At 38.5% G+C, this 23,868-nt stretch overlaps 3 protein-coding genes across 5 annotated transcripts in view; 2 read left to right on the plus strand and 1 right to left on the minus strand.

Moving 5' to 3' along the window:
• Nucleotides 1–839: 839 nt before the first annotated feature.
• Nucleotides 840–7,500, plus strand: LOC102228740 (heme oxygenase 2-like). Of its 2 annotated transcripts, none has more exons than XM_005809286.3 (6): nt 840–944; nt 2,013–2,121; nt 2,258–2,375; nt 2,746–3,237; nt 4,681–4,804; nt 4,892–7,500. In XM_005809286.3, exons 2-6 carry the CDS (start codon nt 2,042–2,044, stop codon nt 5,017–5,019), a joined length of 942 nt encoding a protein of 313 aa, XP_005809343.1. In that variant the 5' UTR covers nt 840–944; nt 2,013–2,041; the 3' UTR covers nt 5,020–7,500. The 2 variants fall into 2 exon arrangements, with proteins under 2 accessions (XP_005809343.1, XP_023205199.1); XM_023349431.1 differs by having other exon boundaries at nt 4,895–7,500.
• Nucleotides 7,501–8,242: 742 nt separating this feature from the next.
• LOC102228474 (dnaJ homolog subfamily A member 3, mitochondrial-like) lies at nt 8,243–14,190 on the minus strand. Its single transcript, XM_005809285.3, has 11 exons — nt 13,959–14,190; nt 13,162–13,298; nt 12,068–12,151; nt 11,733–11,939; nt 11,489–11,641; nt 11,260–11,407; nt 10,045–10,109; nt 9,784–9,912; nt 9,576–9,691; nt 9,384–9,481; nt 8,243–8,936 (listed from the first exon to the last, which is right to left on the minus strand). Exons 1-11 carry the CDS (start codon nt 14,164–14,166, stop codon nt 8,914–8,916), a joined length of 1,368 nt encoding a protein of 455 aa, XP_005809342.2. The 5' UTR covers nt 14,167–14,190; the 3' UTR covers nt 8,243–8,913.
• A 789-nt stretch (nt 14,191–14,979) lies between these two features.
• The window catches only part of LOC102228224 (mitochondrial import inner membrane translocase subunit TIM16-like), a 116,975-nt gene continuing 108,086 nt past the window's right edge, over nt 14,980–23,868 (plus strand). The window contains exons 1-6 of one of the 2 annotated variants that reach the window (XM_023349102.1): nt 14,980–15,119; nt 16,405–16,501; nt 17,216–17,293; nt 17,626–17,696; nt 18,317–18,503; nt 19,473–19,549. In XM_023349102.1, the coding sequence (XP_023204870.1) occupies nt 15,060–15,119; nt 16,405–16,501; nt 17,216–17,293; nt 17,626–17,696; nt 18,317–18,503; nt 19,473–19,549 (570 nt within the window). In that variant the 5' untranslated portion in view covers nt 14,980–15,059. The remainder of the gene's footprint in view (nt 15,120–16,404; nt 16,502–17,215; nt 17,294–17,625; nt 17,697–18,316; nt 18,504–19,472; nt 19,550–23,868) is intronic. The other variant, XM_005809284.3, reaches the window with a different exon arrangement.

Here is a 23,868-nt window from a genome sequence, read left to right on the forward strand (position 1 = left end):
AAAGAAAACAACACATTTATGAGGAATAAAAAAAAACTGGTCATAAGTTTCCTCACCTAGCTAACACTTTATTAAAGTACCTTTTACTCTGTCAAAGTCCCACATCTTTACTTGACAATAGTATCTTTGCAAATGCTTCTGGGCCTGACAGAGAGTTGAAAATATTTGAAAGGAGCTCAAAATAGGCAGTACTGAATGGACTAAAATCTCAATATCTAAGAATGATAAGAATGATTTTGTGCAAAAAAAAAAACCCTGTAATGAACATGTTTTGTATAGCCCGTAGGCCTAACCTAACCTGTTCTAGGAAGCATAATAGGTCACCTTTAATCAGCATTTGTTGCAAGTCAGCCATCATAGATAGGTGTTGGTCACTCTAGCATGAATAGCACAACAACTGATTCTGAAAAAGTTCAGTGGGGTTGAAGTCAGCATCCTAAACAAACATCATCTCCACAATTCGGGAGATGCTTTTCAATAAACCTCATTTTGTGGTACCAAGGTGATACAGAGAAAGAAAAAACAAGCGTTTTGGAACAGAGTAATAGAACAAAGAAAACATCAGCTGCAGGCAATACTCTTACTGTTGTTAACTTATTGGACATTGATTTCAAAAAGCAAAAAAAAAAAAGAGAAAGAAAAAAACTGACAATACATACATGAATAAAAGTACAGCTGTGTCTTACTAATGTCACAAAGAGTCATGGAAACATCTGCGATTTGTAATGTTCAGAAACAGTGGCAAATAGAAGATATGCTAATTTTTATAATCCGAAACTACAAATTCTTGTGCTAAAACTACAATTTTGCGTCAGCATTTCCGGTAGAGACACGCATGTCTGTTTTCGCCGGGTAGCGACAGAAGGTTTTAATAACTGTTGTTCCGGTGGAGCTTCGCATCCTGCGTTTGAGTTTTAAGACTTTACTACTGAGCTGGAGGGAAGGTTTGTTCCGCTCGACTATTTATAAAACCAGTACATAAAAATGTTCTGTTGCTATCTAGTGGCACGTTTTAGCGTTTATTTTTTTTATTAAATTTTAACGAGTTTGTTAGCTAGCTTTTAGCTTACTTAGCTCCTGTAAAGTTAGCTGTTGTCAACGCGTCGCTTCAACAAGTTGCAAAGAATTCTTGGTTTACTGTAGTGGGGCAGGATTTGTTTTTATTGGAAAAATAAACAGAAAATGTACGTCAATTTGTTCGTTTGCCAAAACATATCTAGCGTTCCAACGCTGTCACGGAGATTACTGGTAAACTCCAGAAAGCAGGCCTGTCCTGTGTTTTGCATCTTTTTGTTCAGTCGATTTATGCTATACGAGCATGGACGTTGTATAAAGGTGCCTTTGTGAACCTACAAGACTAATTGTGTTTACTGTCAGTCAACTTGGTGCCTTACTGTCAGGGTTAAGTAAGGTCAGCGGCTTTACGTAGGTTAATCAGCTGTTTAAAGGTGTGTTTGTTTTGACCGTTTTACCCAGACCACTAGAGAAAGTGATGATATTAACTCTTATTGTTTTGTTTGCCTCTTTTGCGTGTTTTTTTTTTTTAATTATTATTGATTTGGCTTTAAACTGGAGCTGCTTTTGTATTTGATTGTTCAACTTCCAGATTTGTTGTCAAGTCATTCAACAAATGTGGATCTTCCTGTTGCATGCAACTTAAGAATGCTCATTTAAACATTTATTATTTTGCCACCTTCCATCCACAGTTTTCATTGAGTTTTCTTGGATTTTATGTGATAGAGATTTTATGTGATAGAGATTTTATGTGACGAATCATGGGGGTGGCAGCATCATACTGTGAGGGATGGTTTTCTTAAGGTGGAACAATGTAGGTGGGAATCCTTCAAAATGTACATTGAAGTTTATGGTTGTAAGGTGACAAAATGTAAAAAGGTCTAAGATATTCCTGTACAAGGGACTGTACTTGAATCCTGATGAGCCTTAAATATTGGTTACAAATTGGCATTTTTATATGACTTAGTAAAAACTTTACCACCATGCACTGTTTTCAGGTTGAACTCCAGAAAAAATTACACAAAAAATGTCAGAGAAGATGGAGACGGAAGCAAATGTGTCCAATGGATCTGGGACAGGGTATGAGAAAGAAGAAAGCAACCTCAGGTAAACGTTTTTTGCAGTACTTTGGTTTATTTTTTAATATCTGATTAAGATTACAAACTGTTGTGGGTTTGGAGAACATTTAGAAAACAAGCAAGCTTTGTACTTTATTTTTCTTTCGCTGGCATGTCAATTGCAGCCCAGAGGATCTGTCTGAGATGCTGGCTGCTGGAACTAAGGAGGTTCACGAAAAAGCAGAGAACACGCAGTTCGTGAAAGATTTCCTCAGGGGACGAATCCGCAAAGAGCTTTTCAAGGTGAGACTGAATAAACAAAGAATGAAGAAAGTGGGATGATTTTAATGGTATAAAGCTTTTTTTTTTAAACTCACAGACAGGCAAAGACAAGTTTTTGCTTTACTATTTGTTCATTGTGGGTAGGGTGTATTTGTCCACTGAGGTTTCTTTAGTAATTCTCTAAATTGAGAAACCTCTTACTGTTACCCCCTGCAGGTAAACCTCTTATCTTCTCAGAACGTGCTCAGTAGCCCTGATTGAAAATCCCCTATGGAGTTGAATTAGACTTGGAAACAAAATGTCGTGACCCCATTTACTTAACAAAAGAGAATTAAAATTAAAATGAAGCTGAAAAGAAAGTAGAAGACGTTTGTATTTTTTCCCCCTTCAGCTTGGTGCTGTTGCACTTTACCACACATATACGGCCATGGAGGAGGAGATCGAGAGGAATAAGGACCACCCCCAATTTGCCCCCCTGTATTTTCCTGCAGAGCTGCACCGCCATGAAGCCCTGGCCCGCGACCTGGAGTATTTCTACGGTCCGGATTGGAAGAGCAAGATCAGCTGCTCTCAGGCCACCCAGCACTACGTGGACCGCATCCACCAGGTGGGGCAGGAAGACCCGGTTCTGCTGGTGGCCCATGCCTACACTCGCTATATGGGTGACCTGTCAGGGGGGCAGGTGCTGAGAAAGGTGGCACAGAGAGCTTTGAAGCTGCCACCCACAGGGGAAGGCCTGGAGTTCTACCAGTTTGATGCGATCCACAGTGCCAAGGCGTTCAAACAGCTGTACCGAAGCCGCATGAATGAGCTGGAGCTGGACATGGCGGCAAAGAGGAAACTGGTGGCGGAAGCTGTTAAAGCTTTTCATTTCAACATGGAGGTGAGAGTCTGAGGCAGCTGATGATCTAGGCACTTTTACTGGTCAGGGAAAAACGGTTTAAATAGAGATTTGGTATTATAGAAGTGGGTAATCATCAGTGCTATTCCAATGGAATTCTGTGTAAAACGCATTTTGTTGAACCATTTGTATTGATTTAAACTGTAGTCACAACCAGCAAATTTATTGTACTGTCTTCTATTGGGAATTTATGCGACTACCATATAAAACGTCACTGGCGGTGTTGAAAAAGATGCCTCATTTTCAAATTTCTTTACAAAAGCAAACTGATAAATATGCATCCCTGCTCCTTAATTCTTTTATCCTTTAATGAAATCCATTAGTACTAATTGCTGTCAGAAGTCCACTTGTGTGCAATTCAAACCCAGCTTTAATACAGCTGTACTGTTGAGGTCCCAGAAGTAAATATTAGATCAAATTAATGAACAAGCGGCATCATGAAGACATATAACCTGTCACAGCTGACAGGTTATGGGGAAAGTTGTGTAGAAGATTAAATGTGTGTTGATTCTTAACACATAATCTCTACAGTGAAAATCGATGTTAGAGGGGAACTGAATTACAAAACCTGTTATAGAATTGAAAAGACTTAAAACTGGAAGTTTAGATCAAAGCATATTTATCTGCTTTATAATATTCTGTCTCAGAATGTTATATTTGATCTATAATATTCAATATTTTGCATATATGGGCAAAATATTTTGACCTGAGAGACAAACAACAAAAGACCTGCAGCTGTAGTTCCGGCCAAAGGTGGTTCTGCAAAGGATTGATGTAAGGGCAGATTTTGATTTGTAAAAAGTTTTGAAAGCCACACATCATTACCTTCTGCATCATCATGGTTCTCAGACTGTTTTCTGCACAGTGATCTTTGCTTGAAACAGAAACAGCACAACAGAGAAGTGTGGTGTAAACATCCAGTATAAACAATGAATTGAGTTGGAAAGTGGATCTGGGAATTAAACCAAATCCAACTCAACCATGTTCAGGTTGTGTATCAGAAATCACTCTGGTATGCTAATTGCGGTGCTCAGTAACAAGCTCTCTATTAGCAGTAAAGGTAAACACAATGTGTTCCTTTTAAAGGTTAATGTATTTGTACAACAAATTATCATGTTCTCTGGCAGATGTTGTACAGCACTATGCATGTGAAAGATTTAATGAGATATAAATCACCAGAAGCATCAAATAAACACTAGTACTACATTAAACATGCACAAGATTGACATTTTTCCAAATGGAACTTGGAAATTACAATAAGATGGATAATTTTCTTCTCCTAACAAACACAAAGCAAAGTGTAAACGTTCAAATTCTATTATAAAATATCAATCCAGGTGTTGCTGTAATATAACAAAATTAAGAGTAGGAGAAGGTGTACATGGTATGGTATGGTATGACCTAACCTAATGTTTGCTCTGGCAGGTGTTTGAGGAGTTAGAAGAAATTGGCAAAACAATTCAGGAGGATGTTCAAGATGCTGGCATGTCTGTTCATGGGGAGATGGGAGGAGACATCAGCAAATGTCCCTACTATACTGCCAAGATGGGTAAGTGAAGAATGTGTTGTTCTAAAACTAATCGCTGGATGATAGTTGGCTTCTTGAATGTAGTTTTCTGTCTGTGTTGCATCACAGCAGCGTCGGGGGGAACAGCGTATTTTGGTCAGCTGGTCATGGCCGCTCTCAGACACCCGACGGGACAGGTCCTGTTCGCCACTTGGTTCGCCGCCCTGGCTGGACTGGCTGCGTGGTATCTGATGTGATCCAGCTGGTGTTAGAACAGAGGAGCGGTGAAAAGAAGGACAGTAAGGAGACTGGAAGACTTCCACTAACTGACCATTTTATAAAAACATTCAAATAAGGCCTGTGCATTTTTATGTTTGAGCTATTTAGTTGTAGACTTTAAGCAGTGTGATCTGCAAGACGATTAGGACAACAACTCCCTCCACACACTTTACTTTCTTTTTCATAAAACTTTAGATATTTTTTCTTATTTCTCTACCTCCAACACACTGTCCTTCCATTTGGTGCTTTTCAGTTCTGGTGCATCTGAAGTTATGTTATAGCTGCTTTCTGATGGTAGTAGACCAGATGTAATAAATTATACTGTAAGTATGATAACAAAATACAATATTGTAGTAAGAAAAATAGTCAATCTGGATGATACTTATAATTAGATGTATGCTTTAAATCCTTCAGAACAATATGAAACAAAAAAGTACTTTTGTACAACAAATTTAGTCAATTTACAGTGCTACTTAAAAATATCCATATGCTTTAAACTTTTTCAGTTTAGTTTTAGGTTGCAACCAAAAAAATAACAGTTTTTGTGATAGACCAGCACAAAATGCCACATAACTGGGAAGTGGATAAAATAGGATCCATTGTTTTTGAATTATATGTGGCATGCATTTTTGTCCAGCTCATTAATAAACAAAGAGGTACCATGACTAAACCCCCCACCCCCACCACAACAAAAAAATAAATAAATTCTGCATCAAAAGCTACATTATGTTGATTTATCACAAAAAAATCTTAACAAAATACAGTTATAGCATGACAAATTGTAGAAAGGTGTATGGTTGCCTTTAAAAGCCTCTATAAAATCAGAAATTGCACTTAATATCTGGATATATAGTGCTCAGGTTTATTATGGTGACATAAAGCCATTCAAAATCCCTAGCTAAAGAACCCGTCATAAACACAAGATCGGTAGTAGTTGTCTCCACTTTTCTTTCTCCAGTTTTTCTCAAAGTATACATTGTTGCTCCACGTTGTTTTTCCTCATCTCCAATCAGCGTAAAAAGCAAACTCTTAAGTGGACTGTTTCTTCCATTCCCAGATTAAAACTCCCGTATCCCCTTCAATGTTTCTGCTAATATACTGTTGCTGTATGTATTTATGTGTGTGGTGTGGGTGAGAATAAACGGTTGAGAGCACGTCTGCTATTTTATAACATAATTACTTCGACAGGCCTAGATTGAAGCGACACCCTCCTCCTCTCCCAAAAAAGCTGTTATTGATCACATGATGGTGCATTAGCTAACGAGTTCAGAGTGAGCTCAGACAAAAAATGGTAAATCGTATCTACCATGTACAGTAGGTCAGGCCTTGATGAGGCAGGGTTTAAATGGATATGCATCCATATATTTTATGCTGTCTGTTTTTCCCTAAATAGAATGTGAAAATTGTCACATTTTATTGTATTGTCGTCACACTCAAATGTTTCTAAAACGGTTGCATGTCTGCAATGAGACGGATGATGACAGCCAAAAAAACCTTTAAAAAGTGCAGGATTATTTGACAACATTCAGATTCTCAAAATGGTGAAATACAAACAATTACTCCATTGTAGCGCATGCTAACTTCAATTATTCTTTTGTTTCAGAAACATGTGATGGCTTAGCCAATAAAAAGCAGTCTCTTTATGTGCATGCTCTAATTTTCTAAATGAAATGTTATTGCTTACCTGCAGCAGGGGCTCTTATTTGGACGCAGCAGATTTACTTTGAGATAAACGAGTGGGTGCTTTGACTATACCAATATATTGATCCTGTATCAGCTCAGTTCTTGTTTCTTTATTATCCAGTTTTGTGGATATGTCTAACACATCACCTATATTGTACAACGTGCTGGAAGAAGATTCCCATAAAAACTCAGCTAAGCTTTGTATTGAGTAGAAATACTTTGTGCTGTAATTACACTGAAGTTTAGTATCCACCCAGATGGAGTGTTGATATTTTAGGAACCTTTTGAAGTGGTTTTTGTATCGATTATCCAAAGAAATGTACTGTTTCGCCTGGATCTTGTGCACAATGCGTTTACTCTCACGGAGAAAGACTTGCAGCATTTCCATGCTGGTGCAGTTGCCTGGTCGCAAACAAGGCGAAGGGAGTGATAAGAGTTTTGTTTTTGAAAGTCTCAGGTTCAGCACAATGAAATGCATATGGTGAGCTAAAACAGGAACTGTTTGAAATGCTCTTGTAAGCCCATGTTTTATTGCTTTCACAAGGTTCAAACATGAAGTGTGCGTCAGTATTAATAGGACCTACTGAAGGGACACAATCTGCAGCCATAAATGAAAATGTTTGACTAATACATGCTAATTTTTAATTCTTTTACTCTGCTCCTAATTCCTTTGTATTTGATTGGAGCTGTGTGACTAGCTAGAGCACTTTTATTGTATGAGTGAAAACCAAGAGTTATATTGTGTTGTCAATAACAAAATAAATGGTTTGACTTTGCATATTTTTCCCATTTTTTGTACAACTTGAACTTTCTCACTGCATGATGCTGCCACTACCACTTTTTATAATTGTGGATATAGTGTTCATGATCATATGCAGCATTCTTTTTCCTCTACATGTTTTAGAGCACAATGCAATATTTTCCTTCCACTTTACTATTTGTGTTGGTCAATTACATAACGCCTTAACATCCATTGAAGTACGTGGATGTAATGTGTAAGTTAGAGTATAATTTTGGAAGGAAGTGTAAGGTTTCCCCCAGAAAACTTGCTAAGCCCAGTGGTTGGGGCGCTCCGCAATCATTCATCCAGCAGACTGTTGCCTTTGAGTTAAATATTTAAAGTTAACAGGAAATTTGAAAATATCACTTGATAATTATGTGTTATTGGAAGATTAATATCTGAACACCAACTATAAAATCTTAAAAAATGCAAACATTTAAACAAAAACTTAAGTAATGCTAAGGTTGGTGGGGGCACAAGTAAAGCCTGGTGGCCCGTCAGTTTTATAATACACTGGGAGAAACCCTGGAACTATCACAGCCTCAATGTTATAGCGACTTAATCACTTATTAAAACAGATCATGACCACGATAAAATGATCGGATGTCGATCAAATAAATCATCCTTTGATTTTTTTTTTTTTATACCTTATACTCTGGAAAAGCATTCAAGCAGCTCCAAGTTCACCTAGGTTGGTAGAAATTTTCTACATAAAAATGACTCTTAAGAGCTAGAAGTAAAACAGAGGAGGTTTTATTTTTAAAACCAGCCCATATATTTAAAACCATACAGAATAGAGTTTATAAATGATACATGGCTGAATTCCTGTTTTACTACTGTTACATAGAATTTTAGAACTGTTCGAAACTAAAAATATTTAATTGACAGTTGACAGTTCAGGAAAGCTTGTGTGTCAAATTATCCAACGCAAGACCTTCCAATAATAAAAGTCATGTAATCTGAAGCTGTAAGCAGATGTTCAACAGTCAGAGCTGAGTAAAGAAGTGTAAAAATAAAAACACAAGGGTCACATTGTACTGAGTTAGCTGGATTTAATCCTAAACAGACTTAACTGTTTTTTGTAGATTTTTACTACAATAATTTATTACTTTAAAGCTATTTGCTTTTTGATTTGCATTTTGGTAAGCAGATGACCAGCATGCACTGAGTGCTAACACACACTCTGTAGCCATGCGCGGTGTAGTTGGCAGACTGGCACATCCATAGATCCACGTCAGCAGGGGAACAGAGAAGATGGTCCTTAGGATTTTTCACTACAGGTCTGGGTAGAAAGTTTCTTAGTCATCCATCCAAAACAATAAACCAACACTCCAAGTCTCTCAGTCTTCTGACATTCTTTACATTTATACTGTCCTTGCTTTGCGCTGTCCTCTTTGCTCAGTCGGGCTTAGTTCCAGGACGACCTCTTACCTTGGGACAACAAAAATAAAACAAACTTAAAATTGCTGCTCTGTAAAGATGACAGTTGGAAGTATAATTCAATGAAGGAGAACAAGTGCCTATGACAGCCACAGACCAGATGACTATGAAGTGCCATGTTTTGTACTATAGCAGACATGAAGACGCGTCTAAAGCAACTACTTTCCACAAAAAGCCATACCCGGTTTATGGCTGTCAGGAAGAGCTAAATAATTTCTTTAACTTGGTGAGGAAGCCCTCCTCTTTCAACCCTGCTTCCTTCTCGACATGCCTGCTTTCCCCTCCCTTAGACTGCTCACCACTGCTGCCCCCACCTGGACAGATATTAACACTGCAACTAAGTACAACTTGTGTTGCAAAAATTCCCATTTTTAATGGATTTTCAGTAGTTGAGGGAGGGGGAAAAAAAACTATCTTGAAGTGAGACGGTCTTCATACCTGTGCTGGTGTTTGTGACTCCATTCACCGTCCCTTCTACATCGGTCTCATCCTCAGCAAAGCTCGTTAAAAGAGATTTCTGTCTATCTGTCAAAGTCCTACAAAAGAAAATTTATTTAAAGTTGTATTTTGGAAACCTCACAATTTTCCAGTGAACTCTATAGAGAAACAATGACATCTGTGGAGTCTCACTTTGGTATTTTGACTTTGACGTGAATGTAGTGATCTCCAAAGCCATAGCCACTGACGCGAGCAATTCCTTTCCCTGACAGACGGATCCTCTGGTCAGTTTGGACACCTGCAGGGATCTGGGGATAAAAGAAAAATTACCAGTGGATCTTTCAACTGTTAAAGTATGAAGTTATCATTTTTTAATCAGATTAAGGCTATCTCTACTTACTGACAAATTAAGCGTTTCATAAAGTCCTTGTGTTCTTGCCGTGCCTCCCAGAATGGCTTGAGCCACAGAGACGTAAAGATCAGAGTGAATGTCTGCACCTTCCCTCCGGAACACAGGACTCTTTTGGACCTGGATAAAATAAAGATTATACCAAAGAGTCTAAATTTTGAATGCAGCACACTTTATACTGTCTGACAATTGTTAAATTTAAATTCACGCAAGATCATTTCTAGTCATGTCAGCTTTGCAGTAAATACCAACCCGAAATGTAATGAAGATTTCTTTCTTTCCGACTGGCATTCTGACTGTCTGACCATCCTCCACTCCTGACAGGGAAAAAGTACAAACAATAACTCAGTTTGTTTTTAAAAAGGGATGAATTCTGAATCTTGCAGGTGAAAATTTGAACCGTCTCTGAATTATCTGGTTCCTGAGAAACGTTGCAAAGCTTTGCACCATGACTCGGTAGTTTATTTTATGCGATTGACTAACAAAAACAAGAGCATAACAGTGAAAGAATTGTTGCTAAATGCTGTGTGCAGTTGACATGATGGTGGCAGCAGGATTATGCTGTGGCATGACATTGGTTACCAAGAACAGGGAAGTTGGTCAACATTGATGAAAAGATGGCTGAGGCTACATACAGGTGATCCTGGAGAATACCTGTGACAGACTGATAAAGATCTGTGTGCTGAGGCTCAAAATCAACTCCTTGACCCATTGCCAGTTTTTAAACGACACTTTCTTCAAACAGTGGTTCAGGTCAAGAAGACATTTGGATCTTTCAAAAGGACAATGATTTTTACACAGCAATCAATACCCTTCTCAAAACAAGTTAAATATACAGAAAGCTTCATGTTCTTTCGTGTTAGTAGTGAAAAGAATCTGCCAAATGAACTACTACTTTTTATCAATAGCTTTTAACTCAAAACAAAATCCTATATCTTGCGGAAAGGTTACTTAAGTTTTGTCTTATTCCAAGTGTATTGAGGTATTTGCACTAGAAACTAGACAGAAATACTTGGTAAGATTTTGTTTTCGCAGTGCTTGCAGGACAAAGCTCCATCACAGCCAAGTACCTCTGCATGGCTAGCCACTTAAGGCAATAAAGATGAAAAACTTCTGACATGGCCCTCTTCCTCACCTCACCTGAACCCAATTGAGAACCTGTGGGCAGTTTTTAAACAGGAAACTTTTCCATTAATATTGGGCACTAAAATTAAAGACAAAAAGTCAAACTCAAGGCAAACAGAACCTGTAAGAGGCATAAAGTGATGTTTTTAAAGCACAGAAGTGCTTTAAAAACAGTTTACTTATTTATTGAAAAGTTAATGGTTAACTTCAATGTTACTACAAGATTCAGGTATTCCACTAAATGTCCCTGCTCAACTATGATAAAAAGAAAGAGAGAAATACTTTAGCCATACAGACTTTGTGAAGGATAGGGAGCTGAATCGATACTTGAGTGCAACTGACCTGCAGGAACAGGAACAACCACAGTCTTCCTCTGCTTGGTTTGTCCAGATCCACGGCAGGTGTTACAGGGAGTTGAAATAACTGTACCTTTCCCCCCGCAGCGCCGGCATGTGGAACGCATCACAAATGGTCCTGTGTTTATTGTTTCCTATAGGTCGTGGGACAGGTCTCTTTAGAAGTATAATCTAAAATCGCATAGAAATTGTAAATTTTATCTAGGAGTTCTTACCATGCCTGACCCGTTACAGTGGTGGCAGTGCTGAACCTTAGTCCCCGGCTCGTGGCCTTTCCCATCGCAGCGCTGGCAGGCTGTCTCTATGTTAACAGACATCTCCTTATTCACTCCCTTTGCTGCCTGAGTGAATGTCAGCTCCATAATGTACTACATGGAAAACAGAGAGAACTTCAGAAAAGGTGCTAAAAGGCAAACAGCTGATCACAGCATTGCTTGGCTTTCTGTAAATCTCACTAACCTCCTGTGGCTGATCAAATATGGCGTTGAAGTCTCCGAAGCCACGGCCTCCTGAGAATTCTCCAAAGATTTTGCGGAAAAGCTCCTCCGGGTCGACATGGCTGGCCTGTCCACTCCAGTACTGCTGCCCTCCTCCAGCCTGACCCGCCTCAAAACCCGCTGTACCGTATGTGTCGTACTGCTTCCGCTTCCCTTCGTCACTAAGCACCTGAGAAGACCAAAGAGCAAAGTTTAAATCCACATTGAAACTCATAGATGTGACTTTTCCCGCCAAAACACAAGGAAATCTACTTTAAAATATTTATTTAAGCTTTATTGTAAAAACTGAAAGCAAACCTCGTATGCTTCTGCCAACTGTGCAAATTTTTCTTTCGCTTGTGGGTCGTCTTTGTTTGTGTCTGGGTGATACTTTTTGGCCATCTGTGAACGAAACAAGACAAAAAATAAAAACCTTCTGTGATCCTTGCTTAGGTTGCCATTATGGATGTCCTGATCAGGATTACATCCCCTGGTACCAATCAGATTAATAAGAATGGGCATTTCCAAATACAGAGTATCAGCCCAATACTTTATTAAAACCAATGCTATGTATACATGCATAAAAGAGGCTTTAACGTGTGGCAAAATACACACTTTAAAGTGTTTAAGTATTTTAAGTACTTTAAACACTTAAAAACAAAAATTGATCTATTTTGTCTCAAAAGGAGCTTCTGCAGGGTAGCCTTGTGTTTATCAAACAAGTATATGCTAAAGAGCTAGTCTACCGATAGCATGTTTTGTCTCTGTTTTGATATGACTCGTTCATAATTCCTCTTGTAATATATTTCACTGTAGTTCCAGTTCATTACATTTCCTATATTAACTGCAAACATTCTAAAAGTATAAGACTGTTAAATTACCAGAACCAAGCTGATTCCTATGTGAATTAAATATGTTGCTGGGCTTAAAATATAGCTATGAACATGAAAGTAGGCTGTGATTTTATTTTTAGATATTAGACCGCACCAAATTGCAGCTCCGCATCTCTTTGCGATTGAACAGACACAAAAATCCCAGACGGTAAACCAACAAAAGGGATCTAGAGTCTAGCTACAATATTTATATGTGCAAATTCACATTTGCTTGCCTGGATAATTTTGAAGGCTGATACATTTTAAGTGCTAATCATTCACGCTCTGCGGGTCAGTAATAAATTTAGCCATTTGGATGGAATGTAGCTTGTTTTGATGCCCACAACTTATAAAATTAATAGCCGAGAAGCTAAAGACAGTAGTGAAGACTTTGTGAAAATATAGAAAATAGTCAGGCAAATGTTAAGTTAAACTCATAAATCAGCAATAATATTGCACTCCCACATTTACCACCATAATTTGATATCTTAACATTGGGAGTTACAACTAAGACAAGTTGCACATAAGGCGAGATTAAACCTGGTAGTAGGCTTTCTTGATCTCCTTTTGGGATGCGGTGCGAGGAACTCCAAGAATCTGATAGAAATCCTGCTTGCTGCCAGAAGAGGCGCTTGTATGGAAGGACAGCGTGAAGAAAGCATTGGGCGACTTCAGATCTGAAAGTTGCCCAGAAAAGCGAGAGGGTAAGTAAATGACATCTAGAAGTGTTACAAAGTTGCACTGCAGCTTGCTTTTCACAGTTCTCAGTTAAATGGTTCAATTCTGTTTGGGTCTTAGACCCAAGACCTATAAAAATCCCGATAGGCTTATACTGCAAAAGTGTTTTGTTCTGATTTTTTTTTTTTTATAATTAAGATATATGCAATCAGTAACTGTAGTAAAAAGGACTTCAAAGTGGCACTGGACTTTATTGGTTAAAAATAGGGTGTAAAAATAGGGTAGTGTTACAGGATTTCACTAAACTGTATAGAATTGATTTGGCACTGCTGTTTTTGCTTTATTTTACTTGGAGATCAGTCAAACATAATAATTCAAGCATGACTTGCAATAGCTAACAAAGTTCAAACAAAATAGTCTCGTCTTTGCCAATGTCACTTAAAGGCTGCAAAGTTAGCAAGACTGATTACATCACATTTGATCAACTACTTTTAGGTGGTTCGAGGTACATGTATAGATGTTAAAACCTTATTTCATCGTTATAACTTTTGTAGTTAGATATTAGTTTGCGGTTATCCGATTATTATAGACCGTGTCACTTGAGTAAAATTATATACGTGTAGCTTAGCTTATTTTAGCTTAGCTGATGTAGTTCTCACCTGACACCCCTCTCAATGTCAACGCTTTTCCTGCTCCACCGCAAAACAAGCTGCCCCCACGCCACAACTTCTCAGCTCCCACAGTAGAAAAACTGCGGAGGCTTCCATGGTCAGAAGACAGAACGAAACCGGCAGCTCTTCGAGGTCCAGAGGACACGATGACTGTAATCCAGCGTGAGGAGCTGCGAACGGCCGAGGACGCCATCATGCCGACAGTCGCCACCGCTTGAGAAACTGCGCATGCCTGGGAAAACGGTGTGGGCGTGCATAGGAAATAAACACCAAAAAACAAAACAAAAAAAAAAAGTTTTTTTTTTTTTTTTTTTTTTTTTTTACTTTTTAGTAAATTATACATCAAGCACTATAATTTTTGGAAAGAGAGGAAAAATATATTTATTTGTAAAAACAAATCACATGAAAAAATTGATGCAAACGTTTTATTCTCCGAGGTTGCACGTTTCGGAACACCGTGTCGTTTAACCACAGGGTCGTATGTCGATATTGCCGCCATATTGTGAGTGGCATTTTTGTTAGACATGCAAACACTTCTAAAATCCCGGTCTGTTTTACAGGTTTGGGATCGAGCTGTGTTACTGTATGTGGTCTGTTTTGTTCAGAGCTTGGTATGTAGCTATATGTACTTTGTTACATTTATTTTGGTAAGGTCATGAAAAAAATATTTGTAAGGGTAGTTTTAATACACAACACTCTTTTCTTCGACCTACCTAAGTGATACCACTCTAATTTCAGTACAATTTCTGGCTACTCGTCCCACACCAAGTTACTTCATTACTTCATTAGATGACACACAAAAATGTAAACAAACTTTATTGTTGTCCGTCCATCCATCCATCTATCTATCTATCTATCGTTTTGGTTTGTTTTCTTTTTCTGTATCCCCATGAGAAGACGGTCTACAACTGCCACTGGTTTGAAGGGAAAATCGAAGACACCGCCCAGTCGTTCGGCTCGGTTCGTAGAGCAAATCGAACGAACACCGCTCGGCGAGCCAAAGCTGTCAGCTGCAGCAGCACTCTCAGCAGTACCAACCAGCTCGACAGAGACACCCGGAAGGCACGAAAGTCAATTTGGGAGAGCAATATGAATCGTTTTAAGACCTCCAAATTCAAAAACACCACTCCGAAGGTTGCCAAGAAAGAGGTGAGTAGTGAACCCGCTTTTGGATAGAAACAGTTCTCCTGGCTAACACTAAATTGCTGAGTTACTTTTGGGGAGAAACGCCTGCCTGTCTGCTTGCAAGGGATGTTGAACTTCCTGCCTCTGGGAGCCTGTAGTAAAGAGAAAAATATGAATGCACTTGCTACTAGTGCATATTTATATGTATTTGTTAGCCTTGTGGCTGCATTTCAGCAGCTGGCCTTCGTCAGATGTTGCAACGAAACCCATTGTTAAGCTTTTGTTTTACTGATTTTTAACAATCACTCATGGAGAAAGGATGCGTATAAATTTCAGTAGTCGACATGTCTGGACCAGAATTCATGTGTCTTGCATACAAATATGCCTTTGAACCCATTAGTTCCAGGTTACAGCGCCTGCACAACCCGTGTGTGGGGCGTTTTATGCAATCTACTACCTCCATGCAGACAAATGAAAGCCTGGCATGCGCACACACCCACAATCAGTGGATGTCCCCCAATCTCTTCACACGCTGCTGGTGGTGCCTTGCTCCTGTGAACTGAAGCAATAATCCGTGTAGGCATGTAGCTGTTCCGACGCTGCAGCCATGTGCTTTCATTTCAAAACGCAGTGCAGGAGCAAAAATGGGACGAGAGACGTAAGGAGCATAGTCAGGCAAGCAAGGAGCGGTTGGAGGGGCTTGACAGGAAAACAAAGATGAATGGGTGTTGCTTGATTGAATATTCATAGATTAATTTGTCCAGCTTTCGTTTGAGGGAAACAGACGTTCTCTTGCATCACTGCCGAGCCAGTTTCTAATCATCTATGCAGATCTTGCTTAAATTGTTGAAATGTCTTTGAGGTCTTAGTGAAAACAAAGTATACCAACATGCAGCGTTATAGAAAAAAACGATAAATAAGTGTTCCCTGAGCAAATCTATTAATGCCTTCTGGATTCATACTGTTAGTGTTGCTTTTTATTGTTTTTGTCCCGCAGCTTAGCAGTAGTTAATGGAGCATGTTGTACACACATGCTGCTCTTGCCATGTTAACGTTATGTAAGACCTTTCTCTGCTGTGCAGTGAAAGGAGCACTTCCATTTCCTCCTCTCTGTGCTCGTTCTAAAACTCTAAAGTGTGTGCACACTCAGCTAGATCCTTCCTGTTTATTGCTGGCTTCTTTTTCTTTGACGGTTGTTGAAACCAACTTGGTCACATGCTCTCCTCCCTATCATTAAGCTCACAATTCCCCCCCCCATGTGTTTCGTGTATGGGTTTCCTTATTTTTGCCTCTTTGTCTGTAAATGTAGGGATGGATCAACAATGTCCACGCTGGCTCCTTCTCCTGCCAGGGGAGGCACATCACAGCAAGCTCCAATCTGGTGGCTTTCAACACCGATCAGGCTGGTATGGATTTAATTTTGTGGCAAGATAAAAAACACTGTCTTTAGATCAGACATCTACAGCTGTTACAAATGAAAGAGACATTTTGCCCAATCTCCCAGCAAATATTGTTGATGACTGCTGAGCACCCTTAAAATTAAAATAGCCTTGCTTATATGTGGAAGAAAGAAGCTACACGTTGTAAAATGAAAAGCAATTGTTTTGCGTGCATATTACGAACAAAAAATAAGTCTAAACTCCCTTTAAGAGCACATAAAATAAATTTTTGATTATTAAAAATATTTGATGCAAACTAAACACAAAACAGAATTGCTTCAGTTTTTTCCATATTTTTGTAAAATGAAAAAAAGTTGCTTACATTGAAATAAAAAAAAAACACATTTTCAGATTAACAAAAGCTAATATAAAATATACCCTTGATAAAGAATAGAGATCTGAAAATCTATGTTCCTAGATGCTCTTATTCCACTCCAGTGGAATAAGAAATAGTTATTTCTTTCCAGTAAATAGCTATAATACTATTTTGTGTCGGTTAATCACATTGAAGTTTTTGGGTGTAACATGACAAAGTGTAACATTAACTCGTTAGTAATGGCTAACGAGGTAGGAACAATTTTTCCAGGCAGTGTTCAGGCCTCATGAACTTTTCTTTGGTATCAGTAAATGGGTTTTATGGTGTGGTTTCTGCCAGGTTTTATGTGCTGCATGTCTCTCTAGGTGGTGGGATGGTGGGCCTGACCTCAGTCAGCCCTTCAGATGGCCAATGGAGGGTCACCCAGATCTCGTGCCATTCCGGTACTTTTCTCTGTTTTTGTTTAATTTGATGTGATGCAAATAAGTACATGGGTCATTACCATTCAGATTTTGTAAGTGCTTAAAAACAATGTGCTTTTTATTATTACCAATTTTTTATGAGTTATTTAGTATCTTAAAGCACATAAAGAGCAAAAATGTCTGCAAAAGTTATACTTGGAATATATCTGATATTCTGTGTAGCTTATTTTAATGAGTTAAGAACATGTTGTGTTTTTATAAAATAAAGAAGTGCAGACAGTGTCTAAAAATAAAAGCCTGACAGATAGGACCCATACCATTTTTTTTAACTTGAGTTTTCTTTCCTCCTTCAGATCTGGTGACTGATATGGACTTTTCTCCCTTTGATGAGTGTCTCCTGGCAACCTGCTCTGGGGATGAAACGGTAAGCTCTGCAATGTCCTACTTTCTTCCCAACTTTGCCATTATTTGTCCCCTTTATCTCTCTTTTCCACTTTTCAGTATTCTCCAGAATATTTTTTCAATTTCCCTTTTTTCCAAATGTTGTTTTCCTGACATAACAAAGTTTTTTGTGTTCTCAAAAAATCAGGAACATCTTATGATCTATTAAGCACAATCATAATTGTGCATAATAGATGTACTCTGGCCTCATTGTATTTTAATTCACCTTGGAAAACTTCCCTAAAACCTTGCTGAGACCATCTGTCTTCTGACAGATGTTATGGTACAGTTTTTGTCTGATCTGAATTGAGTCATAGTTTAGTTGTAGTGTCATAAAACATAAAGTTAATAATTAAACCCTGTAGCATCACTTGTGTACCTGAATCTGACATTTCCCTGTGTTAAATCAATAGTCATCGCCTCTACCTGCTTTACCTACACTGAAAAGACGATGAATCAGCATTTGAAACCTTGACAAGACCATATGTTCACCTGAATTCTTCTCTATCTGCAATGGAGAAGAATGTCAAATATTCTAAGACTGTTGCCAGTAAAAACACATAGGAGATATTATCCTCACATCTGACACTCCTGTGTGTGAAGGTGAAGCTGTGGCGTTTGTGTGATCCAGAGCAAGAGCAACCCAGCAGTCCTGAGCTGACTCTACAGTCAGGTCAGGGCAGGCTCGAGCTTGTGCACTTCCATCCCACCTCCTCGGGCCTGCTGGTTGTTGCAACCGCCAAGTCTCCTCTGATTTGGGACACCAGCAGGCAAGATGCGCCTCTTGCAGGTAATCGTGTTCAGAACGCTTTAGCATAATTTAAGTTTGTGTGCCCTGACAAAATTAAACTACATGTCTCAGAAAGTTTGTCTTGTTGTACATTATATATCATGTCTTCAGTCTGTGTCAGTTAAAGTCTTCGTTGTGCCATGTTCATGTTGTTTTTATGTGTAGCAAAAATGCTGTATGTCTTTGGTCTGGAGTGAAGCAGTAGGTTGGCTTTTTTTTTTTTGCTGGAGAATGTCTGACTGACCTGCCTACATTTTACAGCCCTGTGGCTCTGTCTAAGTGCTGGAGCAGCAGAGGTAATATTTTATTTCGCAGTCCTGAGGCTAATCTCCTCAGGCTGGCCTCAGGATGCATTCACTGTACTCTGGCCTCATTCACCCCCACCCCATACTTCCCTCCCCTACCACAAACACTGCACACCCCCTCCACCTCCCCATGCCAGCTGACCTGGCTGCTGCTCTCTGCTGATCCAGCATCTCATGAGCTGCTCCCTCCACAGAGTCTTTCATTTCCTGCATTTGTTGTTGTTTTGTGGTCAAGGGGCAAAAATATAAGGTTCTTCCTTTAAAAAAAAAAAAGAGGAAATCTTAATAGAAGCACCCTTTATTTTTCTTCTTTTTGTTTCTTGGTGTTACAAAGAAACTTCTCACACGCTGTGCTGTGCTCTCTTCTGACACAGCAGTGTTTTGTACATCAGTGCTTAAAATTTTCACACATTTTTATGTAAATCATACGCTCTCTCTTTGTCCTTTTCTGGATTGTTTGGCTTTCTCTTTCCTTGTTTTCCTGTGATGACGTCTTCAGCATATTGTTTTTTTTGTCGCATCTCTGTGTTTGTTGTCATTCTTTGTTCATTGTTTGTGTTGTCATGCTTCCTCTTTTTCCTAAACTTTTTCCGTTCCTGTCTGATCTTTATCTTGCTGTGTGTGCTGTTCCCTTTCGCCCTAAATTGGTCGTCTATGTTTGCAGCCTTGGAGCAGCACAGCGATCAGTTGCAGAGTCTCAGTTGGAAGCAGGACGGCTCCCTGCTTGCATCCTCCAGCAAGGTGAGGCTAACTCAGTGCACCAAGATTTAACAGGAGATGTGAGCATTGCCTAATTTGTTTTAATTTATCTTGCAAATAGACAGTTTCACAGACACTTTTAGGATGATCTTGAGACTTATTTTTTGAGACTGGCTTTGGCTGCTCTTCTACTTATTTATTTTTTTATGTCTTGTATCCTTAACTCTATAAGAGATGATGTTCATTTGGCATTCTCTTTCTCTCAAATTTGTGCACACCTGTCTAAAAATGCCAGGATTATATGATGTTAAAAAGGAAAGTGTTATAAATCATTTCAAAACTTTGCTCTACTACAGTGTGACATTAATCCTGGAAAATAAGCAATTGTGAGAAAATGCGTAAAAACAATAAATACAAAAAGATGACAATGACCTTGATACACACCCTCACATGTTTATACAAAGTCTCTTTAGTTCACTTATAACATCAGTTCTATTAACCACAGGTAATGCTAATGAATAGGACAAGATTAAAGAATATATGTAGGAAAACATGGACATAAATACATCACTTTCCTCCAAAATTTATGTTAACATGTTGAAAGCGAAGAGGCCACCAAAAAGCCGATAGCAACACTGAACCAGCTAGAGAGAAATCTGTTTTCTACATGTGACAACTATCATTACTTTACCATATGTTTAGACTGGAGTGTAGAGTTACAAGTCAGATAACAAAATATCCATACCTGCCTAAAACCTCTATAACTGTAATCCTGAGTTATGTTCAGAAAACATACATCATTCTGTCATGTTGCTTCTCTTGAATTGACCTATTATATTGTATTGTAAAAATGATTTCCATTACATTTAATTGAACAGCACTAAAGACCAATCGGTTTTGAAACCAAAAATGTGTCACTTTTATTAGAAACTGAAAGGTGAAGACAGATTTGATCTGTGTAGCATCCTAATGAATCCAGATCCACATCCAAGTCAACAAAAGAACAACTCCTATAGTTGTTAATTTTTTAGATGGGGATATTACCTAAATCTGATAGAAAATATATGTTGTCTGGAGATTCCCTGACGATTTGTTTGGTGAACTTTTGCTACATAAAACTAACAAATACTGGCTTGCGAAGATGTAGCATGGTAATGAAATTCAGCCTAAGAAGATTGAATGTTTTAATTCATTAAAAGATGCTGCAGCCAAGTATTAGATTGAGCATGTGCACACTTATCTAATGAAGTTCCTAGACTTTATATATGCATATATTTTTCCATTAAAAGGTTAGTTTCTGTTTTAATGAAATTTTACAGATACATTGCATTAAATGCCCAATCTTTAGTCATTTTGCACAGCACGTTTAAAAAAAATTTTTTTTTTACAAATATTGGCACAAGAGTGACCTCACAAAGATATGAATGGCATAAAAACTTTATAAGCATTTAAAGAAAGTAAAGTAAATGTTTAAAAACATAATTTTTCATTAAGAGGTTTATTGGGACCCCGGAGCCATTTGCTGCAGTTACAGGTTGTCTACCACTAGATGCTCCCACTGAATCATATACACCTTCTCAGTTTGGAGAATTAAATCAAAATGTCAACAAGGTGAAGCTCATAAAAGAGGGTGGGAATGGCATTCCGCATTGGATTAGGAATTATTGAAACTTTTTCAAAGGAAAACGGGGAAAAACTTTGATATCAGTTCAATGTAAAAACTTTAATTACCAGTTTTGTTACAGCGGTGAAACAGTAATGCCAAAGACATTACTAAGGGCCTGAGGAGATTTTCCTAAATGAGATTGGAAAACTTTTTGGAAATTAAGAAACTAATGGAAACAGGCTGTGTGTGAAGGTTTAGTCACTCGGGACTGTAAATCTGTCTCATCGCTATCTGACCTTGTGATCTTCTGTGGTTCACAATGGTCTCCTTGGTCAAACACTTTTCTGTTGCAAAGCTTCAGTGTTTTACACATATTTATGTTGAACATCGTAAAGCATAAAGAGAGGGTAATTTATTGCTCAAGATAAAAAGGTCCTTCTTTATATTAATGGGCTTTCCATTAGGTGTAGTGAATTAACAGAAAGAGAAAGAAGCTATTAAAATTGTTCTATAAGTACAATGTGGGACGTTACTGTAAAGATACTGCTCAATAGAATATAATTGAAAAGTTATTTTATTTCAGTAATTAGTTCAAAAAAATGAATCTATTTTTTTTCTGTTAATTTTTTTTGATTAGCAATGACCTTCTGTGGTTCACAATACTTGTTGAGTCTCAGTGACTTTCTGCTTGATAACTGTCAAGTCAGCAGTGTTTTTACTGTTCCTATGCAATATTCCAATGGTACTACATTTTGATGCATTTATATTTATAAATTCTTTTTCTTTGTTCAGACTTATGACTTATATTTATTTTAATAATCCTAACTGACCTAAAACAGAAAAGTTGAGCTTGATTCAGTTATTTGGAACATTAGGGTGATTTTAATGATTGAAATTAACTTTTTATTGACATTCAACTTTATTGAGATTCATGTTTGTTCTTTGACTTATATCTTATTGCCTAACTAGAGTGACCTTCTCTTTGCGTTTGTTCTTTGCTGAAATCTCAGTGGCTGATGGGAAAATTTGTACAAGGCCACTGGATCCTACATTAGACCATGTGCAATTATGCTTTCTCATCCTTGAGAACAAATGACCTTTGACACAGAAATGTACCAAGTTCACCTATTTAATAGGTATGATTGTTGGTTGGTTGCCCCTAGTTTGTCTCTCTCTGACAAGTAACAAATTACTCCAGCCATCACAGGATTTGACCAAACCTTGACATTCCCGACAGGATAATCATCCTAATCAGAGCTACAAGCTGTACTGATGCAGCCTGAAAGAACAAGACACCTGAGAAGAAAGCGTGGGCGTGTGTGTGTGTGTTTGGGGGCCTCTACGTTTTTAGCCATGTTCAACTCTGGTGTCATTTAACTAAAAGGGCAGCTTTCACTCCTTTCAATTGGAGTTATTAAAGCAAATAGAGCTTGCCAACATGTGGGTCCAATCCCCGTCTCCTCTGTAGGGTAAACACCGGTGCATGGGCCCTGGGTGGGGGAAGATGAAGGGAATACCCTGTCCCCAAAGAGCAGTAATCATGACAGGCTTCATTTGGACTGAAAGAAAGGTGTATTTATGGCACATGTGTGGGGAAAAAAAAAGAGATTCTGTAAAGTGCAGGCAAAGCTACAGGTAGTGTGAGTGACGAACAGGACCAACTATTATGCTGTCCAAACACCATGCTGTAACGAATACTTGATAAAGAAGCTACAGTCTCAGCAGGCTTTGACCCGAGTAACCACGGGAGACTGGGAACAGCAGTCTGGCAGCACCGTCTGTTTGACGAGCGCAGCGACTGATGGAGAGCGCTGCTGGGTGAAGATTCCCAGCGTCTGTGTGTGTTCGGTGCACAGTGAAAACTCATCAACGGCAGCTTGAGAGTGATGCGCCGCCTCTTTGATTAAACAGCTGCTGCATAAGCACACCCGCACAAATCCAGACACGGCCATGCAGGGCTCCCATCTGTGCATTTATGAGTTTAGGTAGTATGTGTTTTTCATGTGTGATATTGTTAGAGGGATAAGAGAGAGTGATTGTTTGTTTGAGTCTGTGCATTTGTGCAGTTGTTTGGTGAGCACTTCTGTTCATGAAAGCCCCTCATTTGTGTATTTGCACAGCCAGATATTGTCCTCCTTTTTGTGTTGTTTGCACTGCAACACTTTGGTTGATTATGAGACCCAAAATGCTCACTACTATGCACCTCTGTAAAACACAGTGTGTGTTTTGGATCACAGAGTACAATAATTTTGACTCTTTTGAGCTATTTCTGCACTTCTTTGCAATTTAGAAAATGTAACTGATTTAGAGTTTATCTAACACATTCAGGAGGTGATGGAGTTGGATGAAGGTTGCAATAATCAGGTGCTCATGCATTTGCATTGTCCATATTCATTTGTGCGTTCTTGGTATGTTCTAGAGACTGAAGTGCTCCTTGTTTAACTCCGGGTGTCCTGTCGACGATCAGGGCTGTGACTGATATTCTCAGTCTACTACAGCAGACATGGACAGAATACTGGGAAACCACAGCTAATCTATCCCTAGCAAAGTATTTGCCATAATGTTACGTTATTTCCTGTAACAATGCTTAATACATTATAGGGATGATTTTCTGCCAAAGCTATTAGCATTTAAGAAATAAGATGAATTTTTAAAAAATACTCAAACTCATCAGAACTTTAGACATGTAATCATTTATGCTCTTTTTAAAATTAAATTGACTTTGTAGTATAAAATAGGCTGTTGTGAGGATCTA

Source organism: Xiphophorus maculatus, chromosome 16 (genome assembly GCF_002775205.1).
Source record: "Xiphophorus maculatus strain JP 163 A chromosome 16, X_maculatus-5.0-male, whole genome shotgun sequence".
NCBI lineage: Eukaryota > Metazoa > Chordata > Actinopteri > Cyprinodontiformes > Poeciliidae > Xiphophorus > Xiphophorus maculatus.

Coding starts and splice junctions, on each gene's coding strand:
- LOC102228740 (XM_005809286.3), top strand. CDS start 2,042: ATGTCAGAGAAGATGGAGACGGAAGCAAATGTGTCCAATGGATCTGGG. Junction 2,122..2,257: donor AAAGAAGAAAGCAACCTCAG/GTAAACGTTTTT, acceptor TGTCAATTGCAG/CCCAGAGGATCTGTCTGAGA. Junction 4,805..4,891: donor CTACTATACTGCCAAGATGG/GTAAGTGAAGAA, acceptor GTTGCATCACAG/CAGCGTCGGGGGGAACAGCG.
- LOC102228474 (XM_005809285.3), bottom strand. CDS start 14,166: ATGATGGCGTCCTCGGCCGTTCGCAGCTCCTCACGCTGGATTACAGTC. Junction 12,152..13,161: donor TCAAGAAAGCCTACTACCAG/GTTTAATCTCGC, acceptor TTTCGTTCACAG/ATGGCCAAAAAGTATCACCC. Junction 9,692..9,783: donor ATGAAACGCTTAATTTGTCA/GTAAGTAGAGAT, acceptor TTTTATCCCCAG/ATCCCTGCAGGTGTCCAAAC.